Genomic DNA, 12,604 nt, shown 5'->3' on the forward strand with positions numbered 1-12,604 from the left:
TTGCCTTAGTATTCACTGATCAATCCTGTCTTCACACTCTTAGAACACATAGGTGTTCATTCACTCCGTGTTTAACAAATACCAACCCTTCTGTGCTTACATTTTCTCCACTTCTGGAGAGTCTCCTTCATCCAATGTCAAACACCAGGTCTCACAACCAGAAATCTCATATAGTTGATCTAATAAAGATGAGATTTTTAAAAAGCCACACCAAATCCCTCAAGTTAGTATTATTAGCAATTAATCAAATGAACACTCCGTTTAAGTTCCTTGCTAGTACATTAGGGAGGAGGAAGAAAGGATACAATTTTATTAAAAAGTGCTTTTTGCTCACAAGGAATTAACTAATCACTTCCTATCCAGAAAAGCTCTTTGCAGTGACTGAGCGTTTTGGGATGAGTTAATTCAATTCTTATGCACTTGACATTGCATCAAAAACAGCCCCACGCCTGCGTGCCAAAAGGGCAAAGTAGGACTTTCAGTATATCAGTGATTTGAGGCTTAATATAAACCAATCAACCAAGGAGCCCTGGTGTTGCAAGGGTTAAGTGCTCAGCTGCTAAGAGAAAGGTCAGCGCAGCACTGGAGAAAAGAGGTGGCATCTATGAAGATTCCACTTGTAGGGACCCTACAGGACAAAGTAGAACTACCCTATAGGGTTTCCAAGGCTGTAAATTTTTACAGAAGCTGACTGTCTTGCCTTCCTTCCGCAGAATGGCTGGTGGGTTCGAATTGAATTATTGGCCAGCAGCCAATTGGTTAGCATTATTGGTTGAACCACTGTGCCACCAGCCTTAGAAACTCTATAGGCAGTTCTACTCTTTCTGTAGGGTCACTGTAAGTTGGAACCACTCCATGCCAAGACAGCAACGGGAAGCCAACCAACAAACCAACGCAAACATTCTAAAAAATAACGTGGAAGGTCCCTGCGTGGCACAGATAGTCTGCATTCTGCTGGCACCCTAATAGGTTGCCTGGTTCCAAACAACCCAGCGATACCGCGCATTCTCCGGGCTTGGCGATGTTGTTGGCGATAGGCTTCTGTAAAGATTACAGCCAATCCGACTAACCGTCTTTCCGAATCAACACTTAAACAAATACCCAAAAATAAAGCGGAAAGGAACTACCTTCCTTACCCTGCCTCTCACTTACCAACCGTAAACACTATTATTGCTTTCTCCAACCAGAACATTTCTACGCTCCTGTGTATAAGCCTATATTATATGCTATTTTGAATCTTACTTTGTTGTTATGTGTTTTAGGCAAACAAAAAAAAAAACATTTGAAAGAATTTTTATTTGTGTGCAACTTCAGCAGTTGTCAGTTGTTGGGCTTAATATAATACAGCTGTTAATTTTAGTTTCTTTTTCGGCAGCAGCTGGACGTATTTGCTTGCAGTTTCCACCGCGGTCGCGGGGGTGTAAACACACGAAACGCAAAAATAGCACAACAGTTAAAGACGTTCCAAGCGTTGCCCAGCAAACCAGGCTGGGGGCGGCCCAGCCCGCCGTACCCTTTCGAGTAAAATAGAAGCAGAAGCCCCGCCCGTCGGTCGCGCGCGCCCAGCACACCCACTCTCCACCTGCAGCGGCCCCAGCTGCGCGCGTCAAGACCCCTCCCCCAATTGGCAGAAGCGGTGGGGCCTGCGTGCGCGGGCGCCGAGTCCCCCGAACCCCCATTCGCGGAGGCAGCTGTAGCCTGGACACGCGACGCTGGGACCCCTTCCCTAATTGGCGGAGGCTGCGGGCCTTGGTTGCGCGCGCGCAAAGACCCGGATGGGCAGCAGCTTCCGGCGCGCTCCCTTCGGGCGGTAGGAGGCGCGCATGGGGGCAACCTCAACAAACTGGGTTCCTTTTGGGGCCTGTATGGCCCTGTGTGATTGGAAGGCGGATGGCGCAAGAAGCCGAACCTGAGGGGCAGCCTTAACCCCTCTGAGCGAGGTCCTGCTGCTTTCGTAGCTAAGAGACTTCTTTGGACCTACAGAGTACTAGCGCTCCAGCGGCGTGGGCCCAGCAAGTGAAATGGTCGCCAAGGCCCAGGACGTTGGGCATCCGCACGCTCGGTGACGGGAACTGGGAGGTTCGAGGGATACCCGCGCTCCTGTAGCAACCCCGCATGGTGAGAAGCAGGTATCGGACCGGAAGCGCATGGTCAGTTTTGTGTCTGGTCTGTGATTTAAGTCTTCTGGCTTGGTCTGGTCTCATTGTCTCCCTGCGCTCCGCGGCACAGCTTTTGTGTAATATGTAGTAGGGGTCGTAGAGCACTGGGGTTGAGGTTGTCACCACCCGAGAGAAGGCGGGGCTTCGGGCTCTCGCTCCCGGTAGGGCTAGGGCGGAGGGGGGTGGGGTCTCCCCAGAGGCCGAGGTAAAGTCACGTGGGAAGGGGGCTGCGGGAGCACGGTCGCTTCCTAGCCAGGGGTTCGAATGATGACAGGTGCCTGTTCGGTAGCCTATCTGAACCGGGTTCCGCCCCTGGGCGAGATCGGGCTGGTTCAGTGGGCAGGTTGACTCAGCTTTTCCTCTTGGGCTGGTCAAGTTGGGACACGTTCTGAGTCTGCAATAAAAGGAGCTAAGCCCGGACTTGTCTCCAGCTGAGGGTATTTAAAAACCGTGCCTTTTCCCAGCTGTATTCATTGGTGACCACAGATGCACGACATTTTTTCTATACTGATCCAGGTAAGGGTTGACTTGGCTAATGGCTTTAGTTTTATTAAAAGCATCATTTACCTTCTTTCTATATGATTTTGACTTTTTCACAAATATTTCATTATTTCAAGTTTTCATCATTTGTGTTTTTTTTTTAATACTTGTAGGCAAATGTGCAATACCAACATGTCTGTGTCTACTACCGATGGTGCTACTGCAAGCACCTCACAGATTCCTGCTTCAGAACAAGAGACCCTGGTTGGTATTTTTGTCTGAAGTGTAACTTTTTAGAAAATTTCATTTTGTTATCGACCCCAATTATAACTCTTTAAATGAAATTTAAAGTATGTAGCTTAAATTTCGCTGCCTGTCTGGGGCATAACTGCGTGGAGTAAACGTTTACTTGAAGACTCAGCCAATATTTTGTTAGTCCTTTACTTAGTGGACTTAAGAGATGAATTTCATTACATTCTTAAGGATACTGAAGTTATGTTATGTGACTGAATGTTTTTCTCCTACTTTGAACTGTCTGATGGTTTTTAAAAATTACAAGTCATTCATGCTTGTAAAGATTTCAAACATTACAGAAGTGAAAACTGAAAATTCCAGTCGTCTTCCCCATGTATCTGTTTAGATCTCTTTTTCAGTGTATATACCCATAGTATTTATTCACATGTATGTTTAAGTTTGTGTTGTAGTCTTGTTTTATTGAAACAGGATTAAATTAGAGGTGTTCTGCAGTTTGCGTTTTTCACTTAGTGTGTTAACCTATGTCAATAAATAAAAATTGCCACATTCTTTTTAACAGCTGCATAGTATTCAGTAGCACGAGTATACTTTTTTTTTTTTTAATTAAACCTTTATAGATAGATTTTTAAATTGTGTCTAGGTTTTGGATATTACAGTTGAATTTTAAATTTTGTCTAGCTTTTGGATATTTCAAGCTGTGGTTTTATACATATATCTTAACCAAAGTGTTATATTTCTGTAGGAGAGATTTTATGAAAGTAGAACTTCTAGGTCCTAAAACCAAAAAAAAAAAAAAAAAAAATCCTTCAGGGGCTGGTAAATTGCATGTCAAAAGGTTTGTAAGTTTTCAGTGTTTAACAGTCTTACTATCTTTCATTTTTGAGGGGGGCGGGGTGGAGAAGGTACTTTTTAGCTGGTCACTTTTCATTTAAGTCATTTGTATTTCTTCTGGTATTTGACTGGTTTACTTGTCTATTTTTCTTTTAGGGTTTTTGCATTTTTCTTCACAATTTGGAGTAGTTTTCTGTGTATCAGGAGCATTTTATTGTTGTCTGTAACAACTATTTTATTTAAATTTATGTTGTGTTTTCACCATTGAGAAGTTCTGAATTCTTATGAAGTCAAATTTATTGAGCTCCTTTTTGAATTTCATAAACTTTAGAAGACCAATCCTAATATTATGCAAATAATTATTGTATTTTCTTTGTGTTTTTTGTGTTTATATCTTCAAGTGGAATTTATCTTTTTTTTTTTTTTTAAATAAGGTTAACATGGTGGTATCTTTTACATTAATTTTCTTGTTAATGCACATATGTGTGTGTATGCGGTTGAGTCATTTCCAACTCATAGCAATCCTATATGGCAGAGTAGAACTGCCCCATTGGGTTTCCTAGGCTGTAATCTTTACAGGAGCAGATGGCCAGGTCTTTTCTTCCACAGAGTAACTGGTGGGTTTGAACTGCCAGCCTTTTGGTTTGATGCTTAAGCATTGCACCTCCAGAGCTCCTTGTGTGTGTTTTAATAAAATCTGCTTTCCATTGCCAAATTTCTTACTTTGAAGTTATTTAATGTAACTTGAAGTTAGCATATATAAAGTTAGGAGAAAAAAGTAATTTTTATCTTTTATGTGGAGTTCATCCTTTATGTACCCTGAAAAAGTTCATATGTAAGCACGTAACAAAAAATTTGTGTTCAAAATAATCATTGATTTTAATTTATTAAAATTATTACATTGTGTATTTTAAATTTTTCTATGATTAAATAATGTTTGTTTTGTTGATTAGCCAGAAATAGGAATATTCTTAAATCTGATTTGGAGAGTTACATCCCAGTCTGGGATGTTGTCAGATCTGAAGCCTAGACAAAGGACAGGGCCATATTGAAGAGTGTGAGTCAGTCTGTGTGGGAGTGGCAAACTGTAAAGATTTTAATGTAGCAACATGTAGAGAAAGAGCATAAGCATATTATATACATTTCCCTTAGCCATTTATTTTCTCAGTACTCCTTGCAAAGCCTCTAGGTCAGGATCAGGCACTAGTAGCAGTAGCTTTTTACCTGATTTGACCTACTGCTTGTTTTTGTAAATAAAGTTTTATTGGAATTCAGCCATGCCCATTAGCTTTTAGGTTGTCTATGCTTTGTTGCTATAATGGCAGTCTTGAATGGTTGTAACACAGCATCTATCACAGAGCTTAAAATATGTACCATCTGGCTCTTTACAGAAAAAGTTTTCTGATCTCTGATCTGATGGGTAGGCTTGGGTGCAAGTCATTTGTCTTTTTGTGCGGTAATTAGCAGGGTCTGGTGCGTGGTGGTGCTATGGTTAAAGCACTGGGCTGCTGACCAACAAAAGGGTGGTGGTTTGAACCCACCGTAGTCTTTGGAGAAAAATGAAGCAGCCTGCATCTGTAAAGGTTTATAGTCTTGGAAACCCTATGGGGCAGTTCTACTCTGTCCTATAGGGTTGCTCTGAGTCAGAATTGACTTGATGGCAGTCAGGTTTTTTTTTTTGTTTGTTTGTTTGGTGCATACTGAAGCTCAGGAAATGTTTGTCAAGTGAAGATACTTAAAATGTAGAGCAGTTGAGAAGCAGCACGATATAGTAAGAAATAAATGCTGGGTTGTATTTGAGGTATATGACCTATGTCAGCCTGGGTTAGAAATTTAAGCTCTCTAGCCTTAAGGACCACATCTGTAGGAAGAGAAGATTGGTAAAAGGACTTAGCCTGCTCTAAACATTATTCTCTCTTGGATTCTGTCACAGTTTAAGTTCATATTGAGTATTCCATTTATAGTTGTTTCAGTTTGTAAAGGAGTTAGCCAATGGTAGAAATAGTGGAGGAAAAGAATAATGTTTATCACCTTGAGATGGATACTGTTTTTGATAGCAACTAATGGTAATTTAGCCTTCCATGGTATTTGTATAATACTAGATCCTCCCCAGCCTGTTTTCTAAACCTCCTTGACAGTCTATGGTATATAGTTTATATAAGCTAGCTAGTACATTTTATTAAAACACTTATTTTTTGAGATCTGGCCTTGTGAGATTGTTAACATAGTCTGCTGCCTTAATGGAATTTCTGTGACATTTGTTTGCTGAGAGACTTAGAGTTCTAGACCAATTTTGGAAGTATAATAGCAACTCTTTTTTTCTTTATAGGTTAGACCAAAGCCATTGCTTTTGAAGTTGTTAAAGTCTGTTGGTGCACAAAAAGACACTTACACTATGAAAGAGGTAAGTTGAATTGAGAAGTAATATAACTAATGTCTTACTGTTTTCTATAACCATGCGTATGGCTTCCAAGACTATGGGGATAATTGTAATTGGCCAGATAGAAGATTTTCAATAAGCAGCAATATTAAGTACAATATCAGTTAAAATTGACTTGATGGTAGTGGGTTTGGCCTTTTGGGTTTATGGTAATTTGGACTCTGTTTTGAAATCGAAGACTAAATGCTTGAGTTTCATTTCTTAACTAGGAACTGAGGCAAATGGAAGCAGGGGTTCTTAACTTTTTTGTGGTATGGACCCATTTGGCAAACTGGTAAAGCTTATGCATCCTGTCTCAAACTCATGTTTTTAAATACTTGAAATAAAATGGTATTACAAAAGAATTATGTTATATTAAAATGTAATATATTAAAATATATATTAAAATACAGTTATCACAATTTTAAATGATATTAAGCAAATTTGTGATCTGTGCTGCTTTAAACATTTAATAGGATTTAGCTGTAGATTTAAAATATCTTTAAGTAGTTTTAAATGATTTTTAGGTTTAAATGATATTTAGAGATGTTTGTAATAAGCGTAGTATGAAATGAAGCATGGATATTGCTAATAACCATTGCTGTGGTCTGTTGCTTATATTCATAATTGAAGAAAAAGCTAAATTTCAGGTAGTGAAAATAAGGAACATTTTTTTTTCTCATCCAAATTAACGGACCCCTGAATTCTGTCCATGCTCCTCTTAGGAGTCCATGGTTCTCAATGTAACAACGTCAGAGCTAGACATACGTGAGTGCAGTATACCAGTCTTTCTGGGGTAGAGGTCAGCTGATTCATAAATATGTTCTATTTATATGAATACAACATTTCAGTATATTTATTATCGAATTTTAAAGTTTTGTACAGAACATGACTTTAGGTGAGAATGTGGGTCATCCTAGGCAAAACTTTTACTGTGAATTCTCTAGTTTATGAGGACCAGGTTGTTCAAAAGACTGAAGGGTGCTACCTATATTAGGGTAGTGGGACAGTAAGAAATTCCAGACCCATTTCTTTTCAGCCACATTTTTATAAGCTTCCTGAAGTCTGCTTAATTAAATAGTTAAAACAATAGTGCTTGTAGGGAAGTGGTGCATTAAATGATGTTTTTAGGGCTGTTAAGTTGGATTTGACTTTATTATTACATCATCAATTAAAATAAAATATGGTAGGTTGAAATGAGATAATTGATCAAGAACATCATAAAGATTAAGAATGCTTATACTGTAAACTGTGTATCAGTAATATGTATGCTGTATGATGCAGTTTTGGGTTCAAGGACCTTTGTTGTGTTGAAAGCTAATATGGGGTATTAGAAAGAGCATGCACTAGGAATCAGAAGACTTGGGGTCAAGTCTTTACTTAGTTCTGTATCCTCAGAAAATTATTTAACCTCTCTTACCTTTAATTTTGTTATTTCGAATATGGTGATAACAATTTTATGAAATACCAGAATGATAATGAGATTATACTAGTACATGGTAAACTAAAATGCCATTCAAATTTAGGTGGTTAATAGGTTTGAATGTAGATTTTTAAAAATACAGTGCTTGCTTCTTTGTATTAATGGAGCACATGGAATATAATTTAACTTTATATTAATAATTCAAGGTCTTTATTTTGATTATTTATTGTAGTATAGATTATACTGCTAACTTTGAGGGCTCATTTCATTCACTGAATTCTCCCAGTCATGAAGTTGTAATGGGTCATTTTCCTGTCTTCCTCCTCTATGATGACATTACAGGTCGTTGGAGGATCTAGTGCTTATGGTTATTTACTGAATGATTCCGTCACTGTCACATTTTAGTTGGTGTTTTTTTTTGAAGTTTATTTGTTTTTTGCAACTTTATTGCTATCAGTGCTTTTGTATTTTGCTACCTTTTCCCTTCTTCCTAAAAAGTAGTACCTAGATATCTGGACAGAACTAAAATCTGCAAGAAAAAACACCACATTCTAAGGGTTAGGTGAGTAAATCAGAGAAGCAGTATCTATTTTCATTATATTAAAAGGAATAGATTTTAAAAGCAGCTCTGTTTAGAGTATAGAATGGTGGTTACTCCACGTGGTTGTGGTTGCTGGTTGTTTAACTCTCTCCAGATAAGTAGAATATTATTGAAATGAACATTTAGTTTTCTTTAGTGCTCAGACATCATATTTCTATTTCAGGTTATATTTTATCTCGGCCAGTATATTATGGCTAAACGATTATATGATGAGAAGCAACAGCATATGGTATATTGTTCCAATGATCTTCTAGGGGATTTGTTTGGTGAGCCAAGCTTCTCTGTGAAAGACCACAGGTAAAATCCTTCAGTTTAGTTCATTGTAAAAATAGAACATTTCAGCTCCTATCCATTCCCACTTCTTTTTGTCAGAGAAAAATTGTTACTACATATATCAAAGATGCGGAAATTTAATTTCTTAGAAGATGACATACTGCTTGAGAATGTGATCTCTGGAATTTAAAAATTGGGGTTTGAGACCTAGCTTAGTTTTTTACTAGCAGTGTGATAGGTAAATTAACTTCTCTAAACCTTAGTGTCCCCATTTGTAAAATAAGGATTAATTCAAGTACCTCCCTGGGAGCTTATGAAGGGACAATGTGTCAAAAGCACGGTATTCACCAAATATAAAGTATTCAAATATTAAGTGCAGTTATTATGTATTATAAATTGAGTTATTATGTATTATAAATTGTTATTATTGTAGTGATTTTCAAAGGCAGTCTTTATGCTATGATGTGATAAAGGCTTAAATTTGATCTTTGGTTACTTTGGAGATCATTTTCTTTGTCATCAACTATTAATGTCACTTAATCCACTGAACTTGACCCAGTTGACATTTCTATAGTTACTCTCCTGGGAACTGAACACTGTGATTTTTCAGTCATTCTTACCTTAAATCTAAAATTCCTTGGCCCATTTGATTGAGCACATGATGAACTTAGGATGTATATTTTTAATAAATGGGACTGATGCTTTTTTTCCTGAAACAGCCAGATTCTAACTGGTATATGATGTTCAATAATGTAACTAAAAAGCTGGTAACTAAGTGGGATATTGCACAACTTTAAAACAACTGATGCACTATATATTCATTATTGAACAATAGGAAAAGACAGAAAGGTAAGGAGAAGAATATGAAAAAAAATGATCTGTGGTTTGTCACCAGAAGGTATTTTTATCAGTCATTTCTATAGTATGGTGTGTTTTAATCTAGTTGTGAACATACTATATTTACTTTCATGTTCTACTTCTTAATATTGTATAAGCATCTTTCCATTGACAGACCACTTCTGTTTAATACTCGCGTTATCATTGTCTACTTGGCCTTGACATGTTATTCACCTAAGTTTTAACTTTACAAATTGAAAAAATTATATAGGTGATTTTGTATCATTTGATTATTAAATCTTAACATTTGAACATTTCTTATATTGAAAGCATAATCTTAAAACTATCTTTGACTTGAATTATGTTGAGAGATTGAACATTGGGGAAATTACTGGCTTGAAAAGAGAAACGAAGAGAAATATTATTTTCATGAACGTAAGAAACTCTATCACCAATCCCAAGGGTGAAGGGAGATAGAATTGGCACTTTTTTCTTACCCTTGAGAATGTAATAAATATTAGAAATGATATCTGTGACCAACAATCTCTAAAAATCATTAGTTTAAAAAGAAAGAAAAATGTACCAGACATAAATGAATACTAGAATAAGAAAATTGTCTTCTCACTAGGACGTAAACTCCAAGAGGCAGAGATTTTTTTTCTGCTCTATTACTTGTTTTCCCCAGTGTCCAGATTAGTGCCTGAAACATAGTGGGTGCTTAATCTGTATTTTATTGAGTAAATACTAACTTTTTATTTAAAAAATTATTAATAATTAGATGATTGATCCAAGGTTGATGAAAGTCAGGATTGTAATACAATACCTGTAATGGTTGGTTTTGCATAATGCACTACTTTTTAAGGCAGTTGACTTTCAAGTACAATGCTAGAATATTTCTGTTTGAAAGTGAATATGCTAATCTGTTTCCTTTGTGCTCACCCTACCCTTGATATTTTTGGTAAAGTCTAAACAAAGCATATTCTAAGAGATGGAGATGGGAGATCTTTATGATAAGCGAGACCTTAGTGATTAAATTAAAAGTTGTTGTTGTTGTTATGTACTGTCAAGTCAGACCCAACTCATAGCGACCCCTCCTTGGGTTTCTGAGGCAGCATCACTACGGAAATAGATTGCCCCATCTTTCTTCCGAGGAGTGGCTGGTGGGTTTGAACTGTCAGCCTTTTGGTTAGCAGTCAAGTGCCTTAGGCACTACGCTACCAGAGCTCCCAAATTAAAAGTAGCCATGTGTAATTATTGTGCTACTAATTACTTTGGTGCTTTTGAACACCTAAAATATTGCCAGTGATACAGTTTTAATACAATAATTTAAAATTTGGTTTTGAGCGAGTGCAATAATTCATACTAATGAGTATTTAAAAGTCTGGTTAAATCCAATTTAGTAAGTTGTTATTTTAAAATACACATTTATTTATTTTTTTCTCCCTACCAGGAAAATATATACAATGATCTACAGGAACTTGGTAGTAGTCAATCAGCAGGGTAAGTAATTTTGAATATCATAAACATATTTTAAAAGATTTTTTAAATGCATTTTATTGAAATATAATTTATGAGTAATACACAAAACTGAAGTGACATGGGTCAATGCAGTTTTTTCCTTGCAATGTTCCCTCATCTCCCCTCCTACCCCTGGTTACCAACAAAGAAAATTTCCTTCCATACATAAACCTTTCCTTGACTTTTTACAATAATGAATTAATACTGTATTTGTCCATCTGTGATTGACTTCTTACACTCAGCATAATGTCCTCCAAGTTCATCCATGTTATGTGGTAGTTTGCAGATTCTACATTATTCTTTGGGGTTGCATAATATTCCATTGTGTGTACGTACCACAGTTTGGTTATCTATTCTTCTGTTGATGGGCATGTAGGTTGTTTCCATCTTTTTGCTATTGTAAATAGTGCTGCAATGAACACGGGTGTGAATATGTCTGTTCTTGTCCTGGCTCTCACTTCTTTAGGATATATACCTAGTAATGGGATTGCTGGGTGAAATGGTATTTCTAATTCCAGCTTTTTAAGGAATTGCCATACTGTTTTCCACAGTGGTTGTATCATTTTACAGTCCCACCAGCAGTGGAGGAGAGTCCCAATCTCTCTACATCCTGGCCAGCATTTGTTATTTTCTGCCTTGTTGACCTTTGCCATTAGTGCTGGGGTGAGATGTTATCTTATTGTTATTTTGATTTGCATCTCTCTGATGTCTAATGATAGTGAGCATCTCTCTGATGTCTAATGATAGTGAGCATCTCTTCATGTTTTGCTGGCCACCTGAACATCCTCTTTGGTGAAGTGTCCATTCATGTCTTCTGCTCATTTTTTAATTGGATTGTTAATCTTTTTGTTGTTGAGGTGTTGAGTTTTCTATAAATCTTAAAGATAAGTCCCTTGTCAGATATGTAATTATCGACAAGTATGAATTTGTTACTGTCGTTTTGTTACATGCTTTTTCATGATGTTGATTTCTTTGTTCCATATAATTATCTGTGCTGAGCTCGTTTTGTTTATGAATTGTGTTATCACTTCCTTCGTTGCTATTGTTTTAGTATTTGATAAAAATTTGTACTGGTTCTCTTTTTTATTTTGATATGAAGGTTTATCATATTTCTTTGAGGTTACCTGTGATTTATAATTTCTTCCCAAGTTTAGAACAGTTTATTCTATTTTATAGTTGTCTTGACTTGCCTACCATTTAGAAGTTCTATAACTACACAGTTTTTTCTCTCTTTTTGGTTTGTAGTTGTTTTCATTTGTTGATTGATGTCTCTGGTTCCCTGTTTATAATCTTGTAAGCTTATTTACTTTGGATACTTCTATAACTAGGTTGGTTTCTTGGTTATGTTACCAGGTGTGTTAATGGTTGGTTGTTGTTTGCTGCTATTGGTTCTCTGTCCAAAGGACTCCTTTTAGCATCTCTTGTAAGGTTGGTCTAGTTTTAACAAATTCTTTTAATTTAGGAGAAATTTTTGTATATCGAACTAAAAACTTAGTGCCGTTGAGTTGGATCTGACTCCTAGTGACCCCGTCTTGGGTTTTGGAGGCGGTATCACGACAGAAGTAAATTGTCCAACCTTCTGTCCAAGGAGTGGCTGGTGGGTTTAGTCATTTTGTAATTGTGCTTTTCTTTTAAAAGGTTTTTTAGCTACATATTTAATAATAGTTGTTGTTGCTATGTGCCGTTGAGTCAGAACCGACTCATAGTGAATCCCTCCTTGGATTTCTGAGGTGGTATCGCTATGGAAGTGGATTGCCCAACCTTCCTTCTGAGGAGTGGGTGGTGTGTTTGAACTGCCAGCCTTCTGG

At 37.2% G+C, this 12,604-nt stretch overlaps 1 protein-coding gene across 1 annotated transcript in view; it reads left to right on the forward strand.

Annotated features, from left to right (window-relative positions):
- The first annotated feature begins 2,115 nt into the window (after positions 1-2,115).
- The window catches only part of MDM2 (MDM2 proto-oncogene), a 28,133-nt gene continuing 17,644 nt past the window's right edge, over positions 2,116-12,604 (forward strand). The window contains exons 1-5 of the mRNA XM_007953391.2: positions 2,116-2,129; positions 2,813-2,903; positions 6,055-6,129; positions 8,332-8,465; positions 10,729-10,778. Of these exons, the coding sequence (XP_007951582.1) occupies positions 2,116-2,129; positions 2,813-2,903; positions 6,055-6,129; positions 8,332-8,465; positions 10,729-10,778 (364 nt within the window). The remainder of the gene's footprint in view (positions 2,130-2,812; positions 2,904-6,054; positions 6,130-8,331; positions 8,466-10,728; positions 10,779-12,604) is intronic.

Source organism: Orycteropus afer, unplaced genomic scaffold (genome assembly GCF_000298275.1).
Source record: "Orycteropus afer afer isolate SDZICR_OR568_19922 unplaced genomic scaffold, OryAfe1.0 scaffold00392, whole genome shotgun sequence".
NCBI lineage: Eukaryota > Metazoa > Chordata > Mammalia > Tubulidentata > Orycteropodidae > Orycteropus > Orycteropus afer.